The 26,007-nt window shown below is 43.3% G+C and overlaps 2 protein-coding genes across 3 annotated transcripts; one reads left to right on the top strand and one right to left on the bottom strand.

The window, feature by feature from the left end:
• The first annotated feature begins 13,529 nt into the window (after window positions 1-13,529).
• LOC124667711 (snRNA-activating protein complex subunit-like) lies at window positions 13,530-18,896 on the top strand. 2 transcript variants are annotated; one of them, XM_047204972.1, is made up of 11 exons: window positions 13,530-13,651; window positions 13,729-13,781; window positions 13,887-13,953; window positions 14,052-14,095; window positions 14,518-14,983; window positions 15,458-15,546; window positions 17,011-17,104; window positions 17,209-17,304; window positions 17,393-17,518; window positions 17,607-17,867; window positions 18,292-18,896. In XM_047204972.1, exons 1-11 carry the CDS (start codon window positions 13,592-13,594, stop codon window positions 18,571-18,573), a joined length of 1,638 nt encoding a protein of 545 aa, XP_047060928.1. In that variant the 5' UTR covers window positions 13,530-13,591; the 3' UTR covers window positions 18,574-18,896. The 2 variants fall into 2 exon arrangements, with proteins under 2 accessions (XP_047060928.1, XP_047060929.1); XM_047204973.1 differs by lacking the exons at window positions 13,530-13,651; window positions 13,729-13,781; window positions 13,887-13,953 and adding an exon at window positions 14,219-14,331 and having other exon boundaries at window positions 14,091-14,140.
• A 29-nt stretch (window positions 18,897-18,925) lies between these two features.
• On the bottom strand, window positions 18,926-19,465 carry LOC124662569 (cell number regulator 13-like). Its single transcript, XM_047200388.1, has one exon. It carries the CDS (start codon window positions 19,454-19,456, stop codon window positions 18,926-18,928), a length of 531 nt encoding a protein of 176 aa, XP_047056344.1. The 5' UTR covers window positions 19,457-19,465.
• Between the last annotated feature and the right edge of the window lie 6,542 nt (window positions 19,466-26,007).

The following is a 26,007-nucleotide window of genomic DNA, read 5'->3' as shown; positions in this document are numbered from 1 at the left end:
AGAGAGTTCCTCTTGTAAACGAACATGTTCCTCAACAAGCTTAGCATGCTCACTAGTAAAAGAAGTAGGGGAACTAGCAAGCTTTTCAACTAAAATGGGATCCTTCATTGATTCAAGAGCCTTTGTGTAGGTTTCTTGGAGTAGGTCATGGTTCTCTCCAAGTTTCTTGAGCTCATCCTTAACAAGCTTGTTAGCTCTTTCAAGGTGGTCAAGATCCCTAGTGAGAGAAGCATGAGCAACTTCAAGTTCCTCCTTTGAGGCATGAAGCACTTGAGTCAAAGATTGAGCCCTATCAATAGTTTCTAGGTCCTTAACTTTATCAAGTTCATAAGTTTCAATTTGTTGCTTAAGACCTTGAGATATGCATCTTTAGGTTTTTAGCTCTTGTCTTAGGAGATTGAATCTCCGTTCCTTCTCATTCAAATGATATTCTAATTCCTCAGTGGACTCATCCTTTTTCTTGAGCGAGTCCATCAAGAAATCAAACTTGATAAGAGCTTCACCACGAAGGGTGCATCTAACATCATAAAGTTCCTTAAGCACAATTAATTCTTCTTGATTTTCGTTTTCATCATCAAGAACACTAGATAGGGAAGGTGGAGGTTCCATTACCTTGGTTTCCCTTGCCATAAGACAAGAGCCAATGATTGTAGAGGAGGGAGAGTCATCGGAGTCATCATCTTGAGTTGTTCTTGCCATGAAGGAAGAGCCAACATCATTCTCCGTGGAGTAATCCTTGGAGTAGTCATATGTGAAGAGTGACCGGGCTTGAGAAAGCCAAACCGGCCACTCCAGACCTCCTTCTCCTCATCTTCCTCTTCTTCATCGGACAAGTACTCGGCCCCAACAAAAGCTCTTCCCTTGTTCTTCTTGTATCGATCGTTGATTGGGTTTGGCTTCAATCTTGGCTTGACCCCTTTGATGAACTTTGGCTTGTCTATCCTTTTCTCATAAGGGCACTCATTTGCAAAGTGGTTATCTTCATCACAATTGTAGCAAGTTCTCTTCTTCTTCTTGTCATTGAGGAGCATTGGGAACTTTGCCTTGTACTTCTTGGCAAAGAAAGCAAAGTCGGTAGCAATGTCACTAGTTGAAGTCATCTCTTCATCTTCTTCAATTTCATAGTCTTCTTTGCTTCCATGGTCGGCTCTAGCTTTGAGAGCAAGGTTGTGTGACGCTTCATGGTTGTGTGAGGCTTCATCAACACGGTTCATTGCCATGAGCCTCTTTCCCGCTTTGGCCATGTTTTCATTGGCGGCCACATAGGAGACTAGATCATCGGAGTTGAGATCGGCACTCTTGGTCATGATTTGCAAGTTGAGTGCAAGGTTGGTGTCTTCTTGCTTGACAGCAATCATAGCAATGACCTTGGACTTTATGAATGCTTCATTCATCTCGAAACCGTCATTGTACTTCTCAACTCCAAGTCCCTTGACCCTTACTCTAAGAGCACCAAGCCTTGCATAGGCATCGACCATGGATTCTCCTTCTCGAATCATGAACTGGTGGGCCTCTTGCTTTGCGGTCTCATAAAGAGCTGATTGGATCAAATCGGTTCCCTCTTGGAGTACTACGATTCGATCCCACAACTCTTTAGCGGAGCCAATGTCATTGACTTGATCAAGGAGCTTGCGGTTGATGCCACTTCTAATCTTGTCACGTGCGGAGGCATTGAGTTGACGGTTGTAGAACTCGGTGGAGGTCAACCGAATGGGATCTTGTGGCTCCCGGTATCCATGAACAATGATCTCCCATAGCTCCACACTGCAGCTGCGAATATGAGATTCCATAGCAGATTTCCAAAAAGGAAAGTGAGTTCCATCAAAATGGGGAACGGTCCCACTATGGTTTATATGAGGCATGGGTGAAGTGTTTTTGGGATAGTCATGGTTGACTTGATGGAAACTCTCTTGGGAGGCCGAAGCCCCACTAGGGTTCCCATTAGTCAAGTTCTTAAGCATGGCAGTCATCTGTGCCATTTGGCTTTGTAGGTCATCCTCCTTTTTCTTCTTCTCGGCATCATATGCCAAGAATCTAGATTTCATTTCTCTAGCCGAAAGGTTAGAGTCTTCATCTAGACCCTCGAATAGTTTTTCCATCTCACTCTTAAGGCGGTGAAGCCCTTAATAAGAGTCCAGGCTCTGATACCAATTGAAAGTATAGAGATGGTAAACCTAGAGGGGGGGTGAATAGGTTTCTACAGATTTTAATTCTTTTTTTGCAATATTAGGCTTTGCGGAATATAAAGGTGAGCCTAATGCAAACTAGGTGAAGCAACCTATATGAGGATACAACTAACTCGAGCACGAAGGCTCTCACGAGCGATTAAATCACAAGTAAGGAGTTCGGTTAGAGATAACCGATAGCACGCGGAGACGAGGATGTATTCCCGTGTTCCCTTGCTTTGCAACAAGGTACGTCACGTTTGGAGGGGTGGAGGTCCCACGAAGGATTCCCCACGCCACGAAGGCTCACCCTATTCTTCGGAGCCTATCTCACGAAGGAATAGCTCACTCACTTGTGGTAGACTTTGAGGTAGCCTCCAAACCTTCACAATCTTGCCCAGAGCAAATCCACAGCCCGGATGCTTCCGGACTCCTCTTGCCCACCTAGGGTTTCCAAGGAACCCTAGGAAGAAAGCTTCTCAATGAATACAAGGGGGAATGAGATTTGGCTTGGTAGAACAGTAGATCAGGTCCTCCTCTAACGTTTCCCCGGAGGGATTTGAGTTTGGGTGGAGGAGGAGGGAGATCTGAGGCTTTTGGTGTTTCTAGCAATGGAGTAAGAGAGAGAGAGCTCAAGAACAGCTTGTAGTGTAGTGCCTAACTGTTTAGAGGTAGGAGAAGACCTATTTATAGTGTTCTTCGAAATATGGCCATTGGTCACTTGCCACCTCATCTTTTCTCCCGCCAAACCCGGTCAACCGGACCACTGACCGGATTGTCCGGTGCAGAGGCCGGTCGGACCGGGCCAGGGACCGGACCTGCCGGTTCAGACCGGACGGTAGACCCTGACCGGGGGATACTTTGCGTCGTCCAGGAGCTCCTCCGGTTGGCGCCCGGTTGGCGCCCGGTCGAGCAGACCGTACGCTGGCCCCGCCGGTCTGTAGGCCGGCAGACCGGGCAGCAGACCGGACCACTTAGGCGCTCTTTTGACGCCCGGTTGGCGCCCGGTTGGTGCCCGGTTGACCGGGCCGCACGCCGGACTGGCCGGTTGGGGGGCCGGTTGACCGGGCGGCAAACCGGATTTCTGCTGTAGACCCCTTTTTGATTGTTGTTGAAGTGGGGGGTCTCCTTTAGCCTTCTTGTTCCTTTGATACACCATTTATGCCTCTTTGCCTAATACCTGAGATTATCCTTATAAACATATTAGGCCAAATACTCTAGCACGGTGTCATTGTTACCAAAATAATGGATAAGGGTAAAATACCCTTACACTACCGGTGAACACCGAGCCTTGACTTCGTTCTTGGCGGATGATGGCGGCGGCTATTGTTACGTCTCCGACGTATCGATAATTTCTTATGTTCCATGCCACATTATTGATGTTATCTACATGTTTTATGCACACTTTATGTCACATTCGTGCATTTTCTGGAACTAACCTATTAACAAGATGCCGAAGTGCCAGTTGCTATTTTCTGCTGTTTTTGGTTTCAGAAATCCTAGTAACGAAATATTCTCGGAATTGGACGAAATCAACGCCCAGGGTCCTATTTTGCCACGAAGCTTCCAGAAGACCGAAGAGGAGACGAAGTGGGGCCACGAGGTGGCCACACCCTAGGGCGGCGCGGCCCAAGCCCTGGCCGCGCCGACCTATAGTGTGGGCCCCTCGTGACGCCCCTTGACCTGCCCTTCCGCCTACAAATAGCCTCCGTCGCGAAACCCCCGATGCGAGAGCCACGATACGGAAAACCTTCGCGAGACGCCGCCGCCGCCAATCCCATCTCGGGGGATTCAGGACATCGCCTCTGGCACCCTGCCGGAGAGGGGATTCATCTCCCGGAGGACTCTACGCCGCCATGGTCGCCTCCGGAGTGATGTGTGAGTAGTCTACCCTTGGACTATGGGTCCATAGCAGTAGCTAGATGGTTGTCTTCTCCTCATTGTGCTTCATTGTCGGGTCTTGTGAGCTGCCTAACATGATCAAGATCATCTATCTGTAATTCTATATGTTGCGTTTGTTGGGATCCGATGAATAGAGAATACTTGTTATGTTGATTATCAAAGTTATGTCTATGTGTTGTTTATGATCTTGCATGCTCTCCGTTACTAGTAGATGCTCGGCCAAGTAGATGCTTGTAACTCCAAGAGGGAGTACTTATGCTCGATAGTGGGTTCATGTCTCAGTGAATGCGGGAAGTGACGTAAATCTCTAAGATTATGGATGTGTCTGTTGCCACTAGGGATAAAACATTGGTGCTATGTTCAAGGACGTAGTCACTGATTACATTACGCGCAATACTTAATGCAATTGTCTCAGTTGTTAGCAACTTAATACTGGAGTGGGTTCGGATGATAACTCTGAAGGTGGACTTTTTAGGCATAGATGCATGCTGGATAGCGGTCTATGTACTTTGTCGTAATGCCCAATTAAATCTCACAATACTCATCATAATATGTATGTGCATGGTCATGCCCTCTTTATTTATCAATTGCCCACTGTAATTTGTTCACCCAACATGCTGTTTATCTTATGGGAGAGACACCTCTAGTGAACTGTGGACCCCGGTCCAATTCTCTATACTGAAATACAATCAACTGCAATACTGTTCTACTATTTTACTGCAAACAATCATCATCCACACTATACATCTAATCCTTTGTTACGAGCAAGCCGGTGAGATTGACAACCTCGCTGTTTCGTTGGGGCAAAGTACTTTGGTTGTGTTGTGCAGGTTCCACGTTGGCGCCGGAATCTCTGGTGTTGCGCCGCACTATATCCCGCCGCCATCAACGTTCAACGTGCTTCTTGAGTCCTACTGGTTCGATTAAACCTTGGTTTCTTACTGAGGGAAACTTGCAGCTGTGCGCATCACACCTTCCCCTTGGGGTTCCCAACGGACGTGTCAACTACACGCATCAAGCAAATTTCTGGCGCCGTTGCCGGGGAGATCAAGACACGCTGCAAGGGGAGTCTCCACTTCCCAATCTCTTTACTTTGTTTTTGTCTTGCTTAGTTTTATTTACTACTTTGTTTGCTGCACTAAATCAAAATACAAAAAAATTAGTTGCTAGTTTTACTTTATTTGTTATCTTGTTTGCTATATCAAAAACACAAAAAAATTAGTTACTTGCATTTACTTTACTTGATTCATCATGTTTCCTTTTAATTTTACCACGAAAGACATACCGGTAGGACGTGGGTCTATAGTTGGGAGAAATAATATAGAAGAATTTTTCAATCATGTTAGTACCGTTGAAGATTTTGAAGATAGACACTTGGTAGATCTTGCTCCTACTTATGAAATTGCTGTCTCTGCTTTAGTTCGCATGTTGGAAACTAAATTTGTTAATCTCAATCCTATAATCCAACACATGTTTCTTACACTCGGTGATATGGAAGAAGGGGAAAAGAAAGATTTTGTTTTAGAAACCCTTCTTAGAGAATTTGGTGGTATAGCAAGAGAGGCTAGAAAGGTCTTTGCTAAATATGATATGCTTGGTTCTTATACCAATTTTGTTAGTCTCCTTGAAAAGATGGATATGGATAGAATAAAGTACACTAATAATATTAATGATGGTGGGGAGATCAAAACACCAATACCATGTAAGCTCCTAGCGATGAATGATGCACTAGAAAATAATTATGCTTGGCTTGTTCCTGAAAATTTGTTTGACGAGAGTAGCAAGCCCAAGACTAATGAAAAGGGAGACGCTAAAACTTATGTATCCAATATACTATGCTTGGTTGAGAAAAATCCACACCCCGCTGTAGAAGTACCACCCTTCGATAATACTTGATACACATTTTCTGCGCCAAGCTGAAAGGCGTTAAAGAAAAGCGCTTATGGGAGACAACCCATGGTTTTTACTACAGTACTTTGTTTTTATTTTGTGTCTTGGAAGTTGTTTACTACTGTAGCAACCTCTCCTTATCTTAGTTTTGTGTTTTGTTGTGCCAAGTAAAGTCGTTGATAGAAAAGTTCATATTAGATTTGGATTACTGCACAGAAACAGATTTCTTTGCTGTCACGAATCTGGTCAAAATTCTCTATAGGTAACTCAGAAAATTATGCCAATTTACGTGAGTGATCCTCAGATATGTACGCAACTTTCATTCAATTTGAGAATTTTCATTTGAGCAAGTCTGGTGCCTCGATAAAATTCGTCAATACGAACTGTTCTGTTTTGACAGATTCTGCCTTTTATTTCGCATTGCCTCTTTTGCTATGTTGGATGAATTTATTTGATCCATTAATGTCCAGTAGCTTTATGCAATGTCCAGAAGTGTTAAGAATGATTGTGTCACCTCTGAACATGTTAATTTTTATTGTCCACTAACCCTCTAATGAGTTGTTCTAAGTTTGGTGTGGAGGAAGTTTTCAAGGATCAAGAGAGGAGTATGATGCAATATGATCAAGGAGAGTGAAAGCTCTAAGCTTGGGGATGCCCCGTGGTTCACCCCTGCATATTCTAAGAAGACTCAAGCGTCTAAGCTTGGGGATGCCCAAGGCATCCCCTTCTTCATCGACAACATTATCGGGTTCCTCCCCTGAAACTATATTTTTATTCCATCACATCTTATGTGCTTTTCTTGGAGCGTCGGTTTGTTTTTGTTTTTGTTTTGTTTGAATAAAATGGATCCTAGCATTCACTTTATGGGAGAGAGACACGCTCCGCTGTAGCATATGGACAAGTATGTCCTTAGGCTCTACTCATAGTATTCATGGCGAAGTTTCTTCTTCGTTAAATTGTTATATGGTTGGAATTGGAAAATGATACATGTAGTATTTGCATAAATGTCTTGGGTAATGTGATACTTGGCAATTGTTGTGCTCATGCTTAAGCTCTTGCATCATATGCTTTGCACCCATTAATGAAGAAACACCTAGAGCTTGCTAATTTGGTTTGCATATTTGGTTTCTCTAAAGTCTAGATAATTTCTAGTATTGAGTTTTGAACAACAAGGAAGACGGTGTAGAGTCTTATAATGTTTACAATATGTCTTTTATGTGAGTTTTGCTACACCGTTTCATCCTTGTGTTTGTTTCAAATAACCTTGCTAGCCTAAACCTTGTATCGAGAGGGAATACTTCTCATGCATCCAAAATCCTTGAGCCAACCACTATGCCATTTGTGTCCACCATACCTACCTACTACATGGTATTTCTCCGCCATTCCAAAGTAAATTGCTTGAGTGCTACCTTTAAAATTCCATCATTCACCTTTGCAATATATAGCTCATGGGACAAATAGCTTAAAAACTATTGTGGTGTTGAATATGTACTTATGCATTTTATCTCTTATTAAGTTGCTTGTTGTGCGATAACCATGTTTCGGGGACGCCATCAACTATTCTTTGTTGAATATCATGTGAGTTGCTATGCATGTCCGTCTTGTCCGAAGTAAGAGAGATCTACCACCTTATGGTTAAGCATGCATATTGTTAGAGAAGAACATTGGGCCGCTAACTAAAGCCATGATCCATGGTGGAAGTTTCAGTTTTGGACAAATATCCTCAATCTCATATGAGAAAATTAATTGTTGTTACATGCTTATGCATAAAAGAGGAGTCCATTATCTGTTGTCTATGTTGTCCCGGTATGGATGTCTAAGTTGAGAATAATCAATAGCGAGAAATCCAAAATGCGAGCTTTCTCCTTAGACCTTTGTACAGGCGGCATAGAGGTACCCCATTGTGACACTTGGTTAAAACATGTGTACGATGATCCCGGTAGTCCAAGCTAATTAGGACAAGGTGCGGGCACTATTAGTATACTATGCATGAGGCTTGCAACTTGTAAGATATAATTTACATGATACATATGCTTTATTACTACCGTTGACAAAATTGTTTCATGTTTTCAAAATTAAAGCTCTAGCACAAATATAGCAATCGATGCTTTCCTCTTTGAAGGACCATTCTTTTACTTTCATTGTTGAGTCAGTTCACCTATTTCTCTCCACCTCAAGAAGCAAACACTTGTGTGAAATGTGCATTGATTCCTACATACTTGCATATTGCACTTATTATATTACTCTATGTTGACAATTATCCATGAAATATACATGTTATAAGTTGAAAGCAACCGCTGAAACTTAATCTTCCTTTGTGTTGCTTCAATACCTTTACTTTGATTTATTGCTTTATGAGTTAACTCTTATGCAAGACTTATTGATGCTTGTCTTGAAGTACTATTCATGAAAAGTCTTTGCTATATGATTCACTTGTTTACTCATGTCATATACATTGTTTTGATCGCTGCATTCACTACATATGCTTTACAAATAGTATGATCAAGGTTATGATGGCATGTCACTCCGGAATTTATCTTTGTTATCGTTTTACCTCGCTCGGGACGAGCGAAACTAAGCTTGGGGATGCTGATACGTCTCCGACGTATCGATAATTTCTTATGTTCCATGCCACATTATTGATGTTATCTACATGTTTTATGCACACTTTATGTCACATTCGTGCATTTTCTGGAACTAACCTATTAACAAGATGCCGAAGTGCCGATTCTTGTTTTCTGCTGTTTTTGGTTTCGGAAATCCTAGTAACGAAATATTCTCGGAATTGGACGAAATCAACGCCCGGGGTCCTATTTTGCCACGAAGCTTCCAGAAGACCGAAGAGGAGACGAAGTGGGGCCACGAGGTGGCCACACCCTAGGGCGGCGCGGCCCAAGCCCTGGCCGCGCCGACCTATAGTGTGGGCCCCTCGTGCCGCCTGTTGACCTGCCCTTCCGCCTACAAATAGCCTCCATCGCGAAACCCCCAGTACCGAGAGCCACGATACGGAAAACCTTACTGAGACGCCGCCGCCGCCAATCCCATCTCGGGGGATTCAGGAGATCGCCTCCGGCACCCTGCCGGAGAGGGGATTCATCTCCCGGAGGACTCTACGCCGCCATGGTCGCCTCCGGAGTGATGTGTGAGTAGTCTACCTCTGGACTATGAGTCCATAGCAGTAGCTAGATGGTTGTCTTCTCCTCATTGTGCTTCATTGTCGGGTCTTGTGAGCTGCCTAACATGATTAAGATCATCTATCTGTAATTCTATATGTTGCGTTTGTTGGGATCCGATGAATAGAGAATACTTGTTATGTTGATTATCAAAGTTATGTCTATGTGTTGTTTATGATCTTGCATGCTCTCCGTTACTAGTAGATGCTCGGCCAAGTAGATGCTTGTAACTCTAAGAGGGAGTACTTATGCTCGATAGTGGGTTCATGTCTCCGTGAATGCAGGGAAGTGACAGAAATCTCTAAGATTATGGATGTGCTTGTTGCCACTAGGGATAAAACATTGGTGCTATGTTCAAGGACGTAGTCACCGATTACATTACGCGCAATACTTAATGCAATTGTCTGTTGTTAGCAACTTAATACCTGGAGGGGTTCGGATGATAACCTCGAAGGTGGACTTTTTAGGCATAGATGCATCGTTGGATAGCGGTCTATGTACTTTGTCGTAATGCCCAATTAAATCTCACAATACTCATCATAATATGTATGTGCATGGTCATGCCCTCTTTATTTGTCAATTGCCCAACCGTAATTTGTTCACCCAACATGCTCGTTTATCTTATGGGAGAGACACCTCTAGTGAACTGTGGACCCCGGTCCAATTCTCTATACTTGAAATACAATCAACCGCAATACTTGTTCTACTATTTTCTCGCAAACAATCATCATCCACACTATACATCTAATCCTTTGTTACAGCAAGCCGGTGAGATTGACAACCTCGCTGTTTCGTTGGGGCAAAGTACTTTGGTTGTGTTGTGCGGGTTCCACGTTGGCGCCGGAATCTCCGGTGTTGCGCCGCACTACATCCCGCCGCCATCAACCTTCAACGTGCTTCTTGACTCCTACTGGTTCGATTAAACCTTGGTTTCTTACTGAGGGAAACTTGCCGCTGTGCGCATCACACCTTCCTCTTGGGGTTCCCAACGGACGTGTCAACTACACGCATCAGCTATTGGCGTCGTTCCCCTACGAAGGCATCATCTTTGTTGGCCTCTCCGTTTGTTCTCGCCGAGTTGGGGACTCGCGGCTGTCGGTGAAAACCGTGTCAAGATTGGCGGGCGATGGCGGCGTTAAGCGTCGCTTCCTTCTTGAAGGCATCGTCGTCGCAGTCCGCGGGAACTCACTCGTGCTGCTCCGGGGGAAACCCTAGATCCAGCCAGGATCGGACGATGGCGGCGCTTCCTGCGTCGTGCTACCTCTTGGGGCATCGTTTTTGGAGCAGCGGCTAGATGAAGGTGGTTTTTGGTGGAGTGGTGTTCATCTACCACGTTGTCGTCGATGATTCTCAGCAGCGTGGAGCTGCGGAGTATCGAAGACGGGCGAGGATTGCTGGACGCGGGTGGTGGAGCTGTTTGGTGTTTTGGTGACATCGACGGCAGGCCTGGCACGGTCAATACGTTGATCTCGCTTGGAGATGGGTTCGAGATAGATGGCGGTTGCGAACTCTGCGATGTGTGCAATGGCACACCCTCAGGGTTTTGCTTTTTGGATGATGTGTGTTGGTGTACCGTCAGGGAGTATGGCCTTGTTCATGGTCCCCCTTCATCGTAGGTATAGCGAGTTGTCGCTAGTAAGGAGGCTTCGAGATTGATCTTTGTATTCCCCTTGTAAGGCATTGCGAATAATTTAATAAAGAAGAAAGATGTGTGCATCCTTTGGATGCAGAGGCTGGGGCTATGCTCCTTGATCGATTTTTTTTTGGCAATGTTTCGTCTCTCGCGCTTCTAACACGCCAAGTGCCGCATTCGTCCTTTTTCATGTGTTTCTTGTTCGTCAAGTGTCAACTTTTCTTTTCTCAAGGACCCTATAGGGTATCTGCATGTGCAACAAGTGTTAGAACAAGAGAATTATGGCGGGATTTGTTTTTTCCATGCCGGTATGCAGAAGGTTGTACGCATATTTATTTCAAGATTTGAATTCTTAAAATAAAATATCCTTTGAACCATTTGTTCAAATTACGAGTAGCTTTCACTCACGACAAGCTCTTTAAAAATAGATCCCATGTAGTACCATTGTACTTGTTTTCTTTTTGTTTGTAAGTATACTCCTTTTTTTATTGAGTTGTACATTGAATTTTAGTGTACTTTTGTATTTTGGTTTCTATGTTTGTACTTTCTGGTTTTCAGTGTATTTTGTAATTTGGTTTCTAGGTATTTGTACTTTATGATTTTTTACTTTTTAGTGTACTTTGTACTTGGGTTTTAGTACACTGTACTTCGGTTAGTGTACTTTGTACTTTCTTCCGTTTTAACATACCTTTAACTTTCGTTTTATTATACTTGTACTTTGAGTACACTGTATTTTGTATTTTAATTAGTGTATGTTTTGTATTTTAATTAGTGTATGTTTATACTTTATACTTCATACTTGGGCTTTAGTATACATGTACTTGGAGTACATTTTCTACTTTGTATTTTGATTAGCGTGCTTTTATATTTATACTTCCGTTTTAGAATACTTATAGTATTTGATATACACATGTACTTTGTAATTCGGTTGGCATATTTTTTATTATGTATTTCGGTTTTAATATACTTGTATTTGGAGCACACCATTTTTTATAAGGGGCATACATTAATACTGAGATGATACACCAATTAACCTCAGCCTTTGCAATAACATAATGATCAGAGCAAGTCTAGACACCAAGAATGCACACAATCGAAAACAAAGGAAGAAGAAGAAGAAGAAAATACAAATGCCCCGTCGGAGCAATCAGAGGCTCACAACAGCAAGACTACCACCAGCAGTGACAACACTCAGACTTCAAAAAAATCTAAAAAAATGACGCCTCCAAGAAGGTAAGAGTGCACAAACACCATCGTCATCCGGTCCAAAGCCAGTTCATAGGTCTTCACCTGGACAAGGTCCTGGAGAAGTGCTGGACGCGCGGAGGCAGACGCAGGCCCACGGATGGTCGAGGACGAACCCGTACGAAGGGGACCGTGGCAAACTTGGCGATGGTCGGCACGGAGGAGGAGGCAGGGACCTTCATCGAATGTTAGACCTAGGGGTTTCACCCCGAAAATTGAGACAACCAAGAACGAAGTCGCCCGTGTCGTCACCCCCACTTGCCGAGATCACTTCTGCAAAACTCCGATCATCTGACACGCATACTTCTTCTAATTTGGTTGATCCAGTCTTCTTCTTACATCATCACCATCACCTAGATATCTCACCAATATGAGCGCAGCGATCTTTTGGCATTTGATCCACCTTGACATACCAATATCAGTTAACACCATGATTTAGAAGATTAATATACTCATATTTCCATACTTTGGTTCATTGTATGTTTAAGTTTTGCACTTCAAGTTTGTAATTTTTAACTGTATTTGAAAATTTTGGGAAAAAGGAAACATGCATTGCGCCAAAAAAATAATGGAAGGAAAGAAAACCTGAAAAACAGAGGACTTTCGTGCATCCGTCGTGTGCAGGAGTCGGGAGCCCTGAGCCCCTATCGCTCCTACAGTTCCAAGTGATGCACTCCATCTCAAGCCGGTGTCGCTTGCGAGCGATGCCTACTCGCTCCAGCTAACGAGCGACAAGTAGTTTTTTTTAGAATAACGAGTGAGAAGAAGTTTTTTTTAGAACAACGAGCAACAAGTAGGTGCTCCATCTGGAAATTGTTAGAAAAGAGTAAAGTCTATTTTAAACCTTGAGTTTGTAGAGGTGGTCTAAATCAAAACCTGAACTTCTAATCCTTGAAATCAGCACCACGAACTTGCTGTGGCGGAGCGCACCGTCGTGGTTAAAGTGAGAGAGAAAGATGGGAGGGGTTGGAGTAGGAGGAGCAGAGGTGGCGCACGTCGCCGGTTAGAATGCCATATCGAGGAAGGGAGAAGCTAGATTAAGGGGATGATGATGTATGTGACATGTGGCCCCTAGATTTCAACGAGAGAGAGGCAGGATGACCAAGCCACGTTAGCAATCCTTGTTTGGGAATAACCTAAAAGTAAAAAAAAAAGACTAGGATTTCTGAGTTCAAGGTGCTGATTTCAGGGATCGCAAGTTTAGGGTTTGATTTGGATAACCTCTACAAACTCAAGGTTTTAAATAGACTTTACTCTTAGAAAAACAACAGCTTGTCCATCCAAGCATCCATGGGCTGAGCTTCCGGTCCAAATTGCAGCCCAGGATCAACAGAAACCAGGATAGCATCGGAGAGCATACCAAACGTGGGCTTTCCAAAGCTCAGAAAAAAAAACGTGGGCTTTCCAACACCACGTGCTTCTCTCTCACGGTGACCATATTGGCGCCGAAACCCAGAGGGCCGACAACGAAACCACCGGCGGCGGCGATGGCGGCGGCCGGAGAGGAAGCGGAGAGCTCCACCGCCGCCGGCGAGCGACCACGCGTTCCCTTTGCCCGGGGCGGCCCGGTGTTCGTCCCCTTCATGGTGGGCCCTATCTCCACCGTCCCCGAGTTCACGTCCTCCTCGCTCCGCGAGGTTCAGGTGCTGCCAAAACCCTAGCTCTTCGATCCCCCCCTAGAGTTTCGGTATAATGACACTGCATTTTCGTTCGCCCGCAGTCCCTGCGCGACGAATTGGGGGACCCCGGGGACGAATTTGAGGAGGAGCTCTGGTAAGCCCACGATTCCATCCTGTTACATCACAGCAATCATTTCCTGTCTGATGCGTGTGCAATTTGAAATCAATGGCGTGGGTTGTACTTTGTGTGTGCTCGCAGCGTCGATGAGCTGAGGGTGCTCTCTGAGGAAGAGCTCGTGGAGCGCGCTCTCCGGGAGGCTATGGAGGTGACCTCTCTACTGCTAATCTGCTCGCCCTAATCCCTGTGCTGTGAGCCTGTAAACGGCATCTTGATTGATGTAAGGTTTCTTGTTGGTGCTGGTAGGAGGATTGGGACTCTGGTGCTCCATCACAACCCGTGGGTCAAAGGTCTGGCGCTCCATCACAACCACTGAATCAAAGGTTTGAGGGAGGGTAAGCAGTCTGCTTTTGTTGTTGCTTGGTCGTGTGCTTTTGGTGTATTTGATTTCCTGTCTTGTTATGATGGTTTAGGCAAGTCAGATTAGATGCAACACGAGCAGCGGATTCTTGGATAATGTTGGTATGGTAGTTACTAGTTAGCTTCCATGCCAATCATTTTTTTTTAGAAAGGAAGGCTTTCTAAGGTGTGTGCTGTAGTAAAATTTACTTGGACCTTTAGCAAGTGCGCCTATGAATTACTGCTGTAGTGGTACTTATGTGAACTTTGCTACTCATAGCTGCATTCTCGATATTTTTGATATACTACTTTGTGTTTTATGACTTGTGTGTCTAATAGGATCTGATGTCTTCTTTCCATCTTGCACATGCAGAATGTCAGGGAGTTCCACTGCTGGAAATGAGACTGTCACCTCAAGCGCATCAGTTGAAACACAGAGTTCCATATCACCTCAAGATGGTAGGGCAATTGGACTGGACGAAATTGGACTGGTTGAACCACATGACAACCATGGAAAAACAAGAGGTGAAAAGAGAAAAGGCAGGAAAAGGAAGGAAAATAATGGTGTCCTCACCTCAGATTCAACAGTCGACAGAGAGACAGCTGGATCACCTGTTGACATGACAATTTTACCGAATGAACCAGAAGGGAGCAAGGGGAAACCTGGAGGCAGAAAGGGTAAAAATGGAACCATTTCAAATTCATCAATTGAAAGACCTAGTAAGGAAATGTCAGTTGTTCCACATGGCCCAGAAGGCGCAGATGGGCAAACAAAACGTAGAAAGTGCAAAAAGAGAGGCAGACATTTTGATAGGGAAGTTCGAGCGCATATTTTACAAGTATGTCTCCCCATTTGTTGCCTATGTGCTTTGTTAATGCAGTTTTTGATTAATTTGTCTTGTGTAGCCGTGTAGTTGCTTTGTTCCACTGTTGCACTAGTTCATTGGTGCTTATTCATCTTGGATTGTTTTTGGTCTGAGGCTAGCATCTAAGATATACATGGTTCAGCCATTTTGGCAAAATATATTACATATTTACCAGTTATAATAAAATAGCTGGAGTATCCGCAAAAGCTCTTATATAGTTAATTAGTTATGCTTTAATGTTCCATCTAAAAAGATTCCTCAAAAAAAAAGCTTTAATGAGAGTTAGGCCCATGCTTCAGTGATATTTCTACCATGTAAGAGCTGAATGTTAGTTTGTTAGTAGTAACCTGGGATTTCTCTTGTTGTTGGAGTACATCCCATCTTTGTGTCTGCAAATTCTGATCGTGGTTCTGTACTATATTATTTCCATGATGCCACCATAATCAGGGGAGGTATCTTACTAAAGCAGAGAAGATGGCAGAAATCAAGATCAAGCAAGAAGAAAACAAGCGTGAAGCCAGGCTGCACTCTTTCAGGTAACACGGTTAAACTTTGTTCCACTATATTTAGGCATCAGTATCATGATTGTGATGTGGCTATATACATTTTGCCTTTTGGACTATGATTTTTATCTAATCTCAGCGGGGTGTTATTAATTTATTATTCAAGGCACCACGTAGAAATTCTTCCTGTACAATGCTTGATGAAATAACAGTCTGGTACTAACTTAACTTTCTGGCATCCTCAATCTCTTACGTATAGAAGGGCTTAGTTTGTAATTTTCTTTTACGAAAACATGGCTGGAGAAGTTTTACTAAGTAGTAATGAGAATCAGAGTTCATTCTGGTTCGGACTCTGAAATTAAACTCCGACTGGTCGAAGCCTTGGGAAGTGCTGAACTACCGATTGACTTCAATTAAACAGCTTCGTTGTATCCTCTTGCATACAACGTAACCTTCTACTGTAGTCCCTTTCTTTCACTGCACATGTCCTCAGCCCACCATGTGCAGACAAAGAAAAACCATTAGTTGAGTTGAAAATAGACCATGCTACCTCTAATCAAAGCGTCGAATCAACTAATTACTCCACATGCTACACTGTTGCCTGTGCTTACTCTGCCAACATCAATCCAGGCAAGCATGCATCTTGGCCTGTCCCCGCGCCAGTGCTCCTTGAGCATTTTGTTGCATTTGGCCTTTTGCGCTGGTTAATGTGGAGCTAAATTGTTTCTTTCCTACATCATTATACTTTGGTCAGGCAAATTTGAAGGCAGTATTTTTGTTTGAGTCATCAAATAGATTTTCCTTAAGCAAATCATAAAACAGGACTCTCAGCTGTGCATATAGATGGAAAGAAATGTGACTTTGTAACATGAACTAGTACTATAAAAGCCTAGTAGATGGAGACGTGGAATACTATGAGTAGATCAAACATGAGTTCTTCCATCGCAAATGCTTGCTTCCAATAGTGTGAAGTTTGGCAACACAAAAGATCAGAATCTTTTATTAGGGGCAGAAGGCAGAAAACATCAGTGAAGCATTGTGATTTTGTTCCATGAACATATAAGTTGAAACAGAGTTTCCAGAGGCCGAGGTCACGTCTAATGAAACAGACGGAGTATTTTTAGTAATAACAGTGTAAGAAGTAACCAAAAAAGTTGTTTGTACCCAAGTATCAGCTGGACCGAGCTAGGCTGAATTCATGTTTCCACTAATATTTGCCTGCTGACTGGAACTATAAAGAACAATGAAACCTGACCTTACTCTTTGTGTCAGGTTGGACTTAGCTCCTTTTGGATATAGATTCTGATACCAGTGTCATTATTTATGAATGTATGGTATTTAGCCCATATAAATATTGTCCTCCCAGTTATTATTTGAGAAAACCAGCTGTGATTTTCCTGCGTTATCCAGTTGAAACCATAATTTAAATACTAGTTTTGTTTGATCTGCTATTTTCCTTATCTTAAGCTTTTACATGATATCATTCTTTTAGTGCAGTGGTGGTGATTCTGTGATGTCCAAAGGCTCTAAGGCCTCGGCGGAGAAAACTGACGTGGCAAAATCTCTTTCATACAACAGTGCCCCTTGGAAGGTTGGAATTGAAGTTATAGTTTGTCACTTTCAACATTTATTTACACAAGCTCTCCTTTTTGTATTTGGAAATTTTCTCTTATCAACAATGTTTTTTGTTTACAGCACAAAGCTTCGAAATCTGAGGAACACATACCTATAGTCTATCCAGAAGTAGTTCTTTCTGTCGAAATTTATGAGCAGAAGCAAAGCTCTGTGAAAGTAATATCTTGAACTTTAGTTACACATGCTAATCTGTAATGTGAAATATGTGTTGATAAAGGTTTGTGGTGATGTCCTGGCCCTGCAGAGCCAGGAATTTCTTGTGTTGGGAAGTCAGCTTCTTACAGAGCTTAAGGACAATATCTACTGTTCAACTAATAAGTTGATGGAGGTGAACAAACAAAGCGATCATTCTGGCTATTTTCTTATCGAGGTATGTTTTCTCTTCAATCTGTCTGCAACTTTATGATAAGTTCTTACGGAAGTGTTGCAGCTTTGCTAATATCAACATTTTTTCTCAGGACACGTTCTACAACGACACGAGACATTATTCTGCCGTTGATTACAGTGAGCCTATACTTGACTGGCTTAAGGATTCCAGTGATGAGGTGGCAGAGAAGTGGGATGCCATAAGTTCTGGCGCGTTAAAGAAACGGCAAAAAGACTTGTTGAGGGGTTTGAATATTTCAAATGTACCCGAGTTTAAATCTGCAAAAATGCAAACTACCCACTTCTCTGACCTGCACTTCCGAATTGGTGCTGGGTACCTCTACTGCCACCAGGTTCCAATCTTACTCTCTTTATGTCTTCCCATAATACCATAGTTTTTGAGAAAAAAATGGTGCCTAGTCTCTCATTCTCTCCATCATCCTGATGTTATAATTATAATTATAATTATTATACCATGTACTCAAATTGCAATCAAATTGTCATTAATCGCTATAAATGCCATGGTGGGTATCATTTTTCCCACAAAGAAAAGATGGTATTACCTGTAGAAGAATGGGATTTACCTGTTCCTTTGTTATTGTGTTGTTTGCACTAGAATCTGAGAACAGTTCCAACTTAGATGTGTAACACTGGGTGATGCTTAATTTTCACCTTTTCAGTGCATAAACATGTGCAGCGGAAACAGAACATTTTCTTTCTTGAAAGGAAAACAAGACATTATTTCCTTCAAGTCTCTGACCCGCACAACATTTTCAGGGTAACTGCAAGCACACGTTCGTGATTCGAGACATGAGGTTGATCCACCCGGAGGACACACAGAACCAAGCTGAGTACCCTCTCATGACGTTCCAGATGCAGAAGCGTTTCCAGAAGTGTTCAGTGTGCCAGATCTACCTTGCAACAAAGATGACGGTGGACGACAAATGGGCTCCAAACAATCCCTGTTATTTCTGCAAGCAATGCTACTACCTCCTCCACTACCGAGAGGATGACTCGCTGTTATATCATCATACTGTGTATGATTACCTCCAGGAGTAAACGGTCTCTGTTTTTAGACCCAAAGCCATGAAGGCCCGGCTCTTACTTGCAGGTGTCTTGTACTCCCTCCGTGCACTAATATAAGATGTTGTAGATATTTTTATATTTTTGAAGTAGACTAGATACAAACTAAAAGGAGTGCCTACACACTAAAAGTAGACTAGACACAAACAAAAGTGAGTGAACTTATGAAATGGCTAGAACGTCTTACATTTCTGAGGGAGTATGATTTTTACAAGGCTTAATGTATATCTTGTACAGCTAAGGTCGTTCGAATTTTGAAAGTCACCGGCTGTATAAAAGAGTTCCTGTTCTCCAGATTACGAGTATAATCTCTGCTGTTCACTGATTGCTAGCTGCAAGCGAATTTGAGCACCCTCTCCAGGTTGGCCACGACGCCGGATATGTGCGGCCCGTCCTCCACCTCCGGAGGGGGAGCGGCCTCTGCCGAGAGTAGTTCTATTGCAGGGGAGCCTGGCCCTGTTTTGCTCACGTTTGCTGAGAGCTGTCGCTGGATGTGGCACATTTGGTCGAGGCGGCGGGTAATTGCGATGTGGCTGACCACGGGGAAGACGATGAGGTAGGCGTCGATCCTTCCCTGGACGTCCCGGAACCTCTCTGCCTGCCTGCCGGCCATGATGAACAGGTAGGCTGCGCTCCTCCCCTGGCAGGACAGCACCAGCCGGTGCGCCTCCCAGAGGGCATCCTCCAGCCCGGACAGCGGCAGCGCCACCTCTGGGTCCTGCAGCTGCAGGTGCGGCAGAAGGTTGGCGATCATGGAGACACGGTGTGCGAGCCGCTCGCATTTCTTTTTGTTCCTGTGAGCCGTCTCCGCCGCCTGTATGATCATGGAGATGAGCCCGCCGGCGTCCAACCCGACCATCTGCGCCACTGACGCCGCCTGCCCCAACCCAGCCCACACCGCCATGGCAGCTGCTGCCTGGCGAGAAACCTGTCACGCACAAAAATTTCAAGAGCCATCAGGAGCAAAGTTGAGAAGAACAAGAATTATGCACACTCCGTTTCGCAAAAAGAGAATTGTGCGCAAAAGTGTCAGACCTGGCTCTCCGACCAGACGGAGTAGGTCCGAGAGCTTTACGTAGGCTTGTGCCCCAGCCCGCCCCACGCCGCCATGGCAGCTGCTTAGCAGCTAAACCTGTCGCGCACACAAAAGTCAAGAGCTAGCAGGAGCAAAATGAAGAACATAATTACGCACACATAAGATTAGAGTCAGACCTGGCGCTCCGACGAGACGGGGACGAAGATACAAGTACCAGGGCTCTATTCCTCGCAAAAAAAAAAAAAGTACCAGGGCTCTAGTTAGCTAGGCTTGTGCCCCAGACCGGCCCACACCGCCATGGCAGGTGGCAGCTGCTTATAGCAGCAAGAAAGAAACCTTCAAACGTGTCACTTAGAGAAAAGTCAAGAGTGAGTTGGAGAATTGTCCTACGAGAAGGGGAAGGGGGTGAACGTACGAGGGTTTTATAGAGAAAACCGGTCTATGTTGCCGTTCCTCTATACGGTTTCTGGGTACAAGTTGCGACTTGTTTTGTCACACATATCTGATTCTGATCACCACCCATCCCACTGCCTTACCACTTGGCCATGCGGCTAACTCCGTTCTTATCTTTAGCATGGTTGATTTTCTGGTGTGTTGGTCTGACTTAACATGACGATTTTTAATCTGTGTACTGTAAGAAGTTTCACCACGACAAACTTTATCCGGCTCCAGCGAGGGAGGGTGAGAATGTTGGAGTGCCTTTTGCTTACTCTGGTGCTTGTAGTCTTCGCTAGTGTTCCAAAAATCTATTTATAATTTTTATTACTTTTAGAGATCTTTATTGTACTATTATTGATGATTATTACTAAATTGATGGATTTATTGCAAAAAAATCTGATTGTTCACATAGTAGACCATGTTTGCTATCGCTGGTAGGCTGTAAGATAGTCAATATTGCAGGATACAATTTCTTCAGTCCAAATTTATCTTTTTTTTTGCTTTCATTTGTTGGGTTCCAATATCCCTCAAAATTTATCGAGTGAATCCTTACTGTTCTTTTACTGAATGAAGGCCTTTTCAAGCATTAGCCCAGATTTGCGTGAGGGGAAGTTCAGTGCGTAGTTTTGTAAACTAAGGTTGAACCTCTGCAGCAAACTTTTTCCCTGAAGAAAATTTGTACCATCTAATTTATAAATTTTTGATCTTTAGTTGAATGTTTTGAAATCGATCTAACCGGCACTCCTCCTATTCAGAGTGGTCAAAGTTGTTCGTTCGGAGTTTATAGTGAGCTATAATGTTGTTCGTTCGGAGTTTATAGTGAGCTATAATGTTCTTAAAAAGATGTCAAGCATAAAGCTGAACACTTTGATTTACAAAAAGGCGGGGTCATTAGGCCTTGCGATAGACAAAGTCTTCATCATCTACCACGAGCAACTTGGGACCGTAATCCTCTGATACTCATGACCTAACAAAGCACACGGTGCAAGACAATGCCTTCAAGAAGGAATCTCAGTATTGCTCATGCGTATATGTTGCTAGGTTCAACCAAATGAAAGGTCAATCATGTTGCTATCACTCCTCGAGCTGAGCTTTGAGGCAACATGTTCTTGTAAAAAAAGGGTGCCAAGCATAAAGCTCAACACATAGATTTACAAAAAGAAAAAATGCCCACATTTGGCCTTGCAACATACAAATGGATTGTTTTGTTGGGTTTATTTCTGGCCTTTTGGAGTTTGTCTTACAAGCCAAAAAAGCATCTAAATAGTCCAAAGTCTAGAAACCAATCGTAAGCCTAACCAAACACCCTTAAAGTCTTCATCATCTACCACGAACAATTTGGTACAATAATCCTTCGGTAAAAGCATCATGGCTGAACAAAGCCCACGGTTTAAGACAACCCTTCAAGATGGGATCACCGCTTATATGTCGATGTTGCTAGTTTCAAGAAAAATGAAAGTTAAATCCTCTTGTTATCACCCCTCAAGGTGAGCTTGAAGACAACATCTTCAACAACAAAATGATGCACGTACACCGACATTATGTTATCGGACAAAAGAGGCTGATCAAGGCTTTTCATACAAAGAAAGTGCATAATCATCGTTGATTTGTCAATGCCATCGTCCTCCATCTCCACCGATCAACACATGCCGTGTTAGACAACTCCAGAGCATCCATCGACCCACTATCGTATCCCTCATCCACTTGTGTCGGGATCATAGGAGAAGCTTGTCGGGCGCAACCTCGACCTAGGTGCATGTTGCCCACCAACCTTGACCTAGGATTTGGTGGCGGTCGTTCATACCACCTCTTGTTCATACCATCTTCCCACATAAAGGAAATAAATTTTATCTTGATTGCAAGGAAAGTAAGGGCATATACAATGGTTGATATTTGACAATACATGTTTATCTTAGACATTGCATGAGAAGAAATAAGAATATGCTAGTACAATGAATTATCTCTTATTGTTAGTTCTAATAATTAATGGTTGATTTTTTTAATTATTTCATGAAATATGTGTAACTAAGATAAGGCAACTCCTACAATGGAGAAAATATCTTATGTTTCCAAGTAAGAGAAGCAGAGAGAAGGCTGCTCTCCCTTTTTTTCTCTCCTCCAACTCAGCAATCATCCTATACGACATTTTTAAGACAAAATTATTGTACATGCCCTAAAAAAATGTTGTGATTCGGTTTCTATTTAGGATAGAAAGAAGTTGGCGGAAATTTTTGGAAAAAGCAGAATTTTTTGAAAAATAGATAAAAAACAAAGTACTTTCTTGTAATATTTCACGGGTATTTAGCTAGTAATCTGTAATACTCCTTGTGCTCCTGTATACAAGGCCACTATCTCATTTTCCAGATACCAAGAAAACAAAATTAACTACTATCTCCATCCCAAGGTTTAAGGTTATATTTTTTTAGAAAGTCAAACTATGTCAAGTTTGACCAATTTTTTTATCAAAAATCATTAACATGTAAAATATAAAATTAATGTCATTAGATAGATAATGAAATATGTTTTCATATGGTATGCACAAAATATCATATTTGTTGATAGATTTTTCTAAAAAATTGATCAAACTTACTTGGTTTGCCTTTTCAAAAAAAGATAAGCCTTAAGCCTTGGGATGGAATGCAAAAAGATAGTGGCCTCGTAGAGATGAAAATTATATTTTTGTTAGTAGCCTTGTGTTTAAGAACGAAGGAATTATCCTTCTTAATTAAATGGTAAAGTCTGATCTGCATCAGAAATACCCATTAAATAATCTGTAAGAGGAGTGTACATGAGAGGTAGCATATAGCAAGCCTCGAAGGAGAAAATAGTAGCATACGGAATCCACAAGGATCCTCAAAACTCAAAAGGTATATATCACCTTGCGCGTTGAAAGTTGAACACGAGGAAGGAGATTAAAGAATGACACCGATTCCTGTATGCAACCTTTTCTAGAATCTTTTAAAAAAATCTAGAATAATTCATGTGTGCAACTCAATCATTGCTATTTGGGGTCTATCTTGTTTAGTGTACTGAGGCGAGGCGCACAAGCTAATTGCTTTCTTCCTGACAAAATGTGAATGCTTTCCATGAGTGTCAAACTAAAGAAAGAACAAGGGCTTACGTGAGCGTGATGTAACTGGATGCTCGTCAGCTAGCTCCCAAGCCTTTTTGAATCCTAGTAATCACATACGTGCAAATCGTCCACATCTCGACCAGTCGACCACACTCCATACGATACTGAAATCGACATATACACAGGCAAGTCAAGGGGCAGATCAGCCTTTTAGATATCTAAATAGATCAAAGAATACTTTACCGCGAATCCATCTGCCTCCTTGCCCTCGATCCCATGACTTCGGGGTGATCCCTACAATATATAACTGAATCTGGGTTTGTTTATCTAATCATGATCGTTAACACTGAATAAAAAAGTGTCACCGCCACTGTGAAAGAAGCGGCACCGTTTGAAAGGAAACAAAGACAAACGCGGCGCGGCTCGGGCTCGGCAAAGTTTTTTTTTTTTTTGATAACCATATATTAAGTCAGCAGGCCGCCTCATTAAAAACCTCCCAGTCCCCTTCGGTACCCTGGTGAGGAAAAGAGTGCGTCAAGAACCTGCTGCTTTTAATCCGCAAACATCGAGTTACAATCAGCCCTCAGGCTGTGATCAAGAAAACCCGGAGGGTCAGCCTCCCAAGCAAAGGATCCCTCCTGAATGCTCGCAAACTTTGCGCAGGAATGGGCCGCCTGGTTAGCCTCCCGCCGGGTATGACTAATACTGTAAGAAACTAAACCACTCACTAGCTCACTAATCTCATCTAAAATAGGCCTGATCACAGACCGATCACCCAGTCTACCATGCCATCTACGAACAAGATCAGCGCAGTCCACTTCAAACACCACTCTAGTAAAAACATTCTGAACAGCATAAGATGCTGCATCACGAAGCGCGAGAGCTTCAGCTGTGAGGGGATCAGAGATGCCCTCATAAAACTTTCCAAGAGCTCCACGAAAAGACACGACATCCCGTGCAACAACTCCCGTCGCCGCAGAGCTGTTTTCCCCCCGAATGGCACCATCCGAGTTGATTTTAACACTGTCCGTCGGTGGTTTCTGCCATTTACAAGAAGGCCTAGCTGACTTAGGCAAACCATTGTCAACTGGTAGTTCAAGTGCTTGCAGAGTCTCCCTGACCACTTCCATAGTCTTCCCTGGATTGTAACCAGCTTCACCATGTGTCAGATTGTTTCTCGAAGACCATATCGAGTACATAACTGTGATAATAACTGCTCTCGCCTTTGTGTTGATCAACGGGTCACATAAAATATCCCTTGACCATGTAGCTGGGTGCAATCTCGGCAATTTCACTAAGAGCAAATCTTTTGCCATATCCCAAAACAATTTTGCATGGTTGCACTCAATCAGCGCATGCATCAAAGTTTCGGATTCCGCCTTACAGATTCCACAGGTGCTGTTTTCCCTTATATGTCGCCGTGACAGAGTCCCATAATCTGGTAAGATACCTCGAAGAACTCGCCACCAAACACTACAAGAGATCTGATATACTGTGACGAAAACCCTCATGACGGTGGTCTGTGCCGTCACAGATCGTCATAATGTGTGACGTTTTGCCTATAGCGTCATGCATTGCCGAAGATCCGTGACAGTCACACAATCACCGTCACGCATTAGCATATTGCATGACGATTCGATAGCTTCCATGACGAGCATTGATTGGTCACAAAAAAATTACAATGGGCCACACTCGTATTGCATATATAATAGTTAGCGGGAGGACCGTCAAGGCGGAACCTACATATTGGAGCATAGATAAAGGAATGTCGTTATTAAATAAATATATATATCTTACTAGTTGGAGCTGTTCAGAGGGATCCCACATATGTCGAGAAGAAATAAGAAATATCGCTACCAACAAATATGTATGTAGCCTAAAAGGAGAAGAAATAAGAAAGATCGATACTAAAAAAGTATATATGCGCAAAATTCAAACCCATGACATATCCCTTACAACGTGCGTCCCATTATCAACATGGCATTGTCCAATTGTTGGTCGATTTGGTTTATAAGATCTTTTTTATATTATATCGTAGCATATGTCATGTTGCTCGATTGCATGCATACATATTTGAAGCACAACTCAATCTCATGTATACCATACACGGCATACACGGAAGGGAACATATAATTTATTCAGAATAGGATTCTAGAGAAAAAATAGACTACATAGAAGGAGAAATGCGATTGGTTTCTGGTTAGGATCGGTGAGATTTCCATCAACCAAAAGATTAAATAAATGCATGGCCTAAATGTACACTGTATATAGGGATATAATTCCTCTACCAATTACCAAAGGAGTACCAAAATTTCTATTTTCTCTACACCCAAAATTCAGCTTCCCTCCACGTGTAGGTAAGTTGCAAAATTTCCATCCACTACTAATCCTGGGCGGAGCAACCTCCCACGCCCCTATTTCTCCCGATCATCTCCTCCATTCTTGCCATAACGACCCAGATCGGAGGCATCCGGCCCAGAAACATCGAACGGCGCCGCTCTCCTATCTACGGGATCGTGGCATCCGGCCTCACCTGCGACCTTCTCCTCCATGCCCCAGGCAACTCGAACGCCGCCGCCCCCATCACCGCGGGATCGGAGCCACCGGCCTCACCCATGACGCCCTCCTCCATGCCCCTTCACTGGTTCCCTCACACGCAGGCGAACGCCGCTGCCTACACCCGCGAGAACGCCGCCCACTCCAGCGTGAACACGGCCGCCCGCACCCGCGCGAATGCCGCCGCCCAGATCAAGGTAGTAGCCTCATCTACAAACCTTTATAGTAGTGGAAACTGTAGGCACTTCATGATTTTGTTACTCCGTGCCGTCATCTTATTTTCCGATTGTGTGGCGTGATGCTTTTC

The sequence above is a fragment of the Lolium rigidum genome, chromosome 6 (assembly GCF_022539505.1).
Source record: "Lolium rigidum isolate FL_2022 chromosome 6, APGP_CSIRO_Lrig_0.1, whole genome shotgun sequence".
Taxonomy (NCBI): Eukaryota; Viridiplantae; Streptophyta; class Magnoliopsida; order Poales; family Poaceae; genus Lolium; species Lolium rigidum.
This window is presented reverse-complemented; position numbering and strand designations above follow the sequence as displayed.

What these genes read in the sequence shown, in the direction of transcription:
- LOC124667711 (XM_047204972.1), top strand. Translation starts at nt 13,592, where the DNA reads ATGGTGGGCCCTATCTCCACCGTCCCCGAGTTCACGTCCTCCTCGCTC. An exon ending in GCCAGGCTGCACTCTTTCAG is followed by an intron (nt 15,547 to 17,010) that starts GTAACACGGTTA and finishes CTTTTAGTGCAG; the next exon opens with TGGTGGTGATTCTGTGATGT. An exon ending in CTGGCTATTTTCTTATCGAG is followed by an intron (nt 17,519 to 17,606) that starts GTATGTTTTCTC and finishes ATTTTTTCTCAG; the next exon opens with GACACGTTCTACAACGACAC.
- LOC124662569 (XM_047200388.1), bottom strand. Translation starts at nt 19,456, where the DNA reads ATGGTCGGGTTGGACGCCGGCGGGCTCATCTCCATGATCATACAGGCG.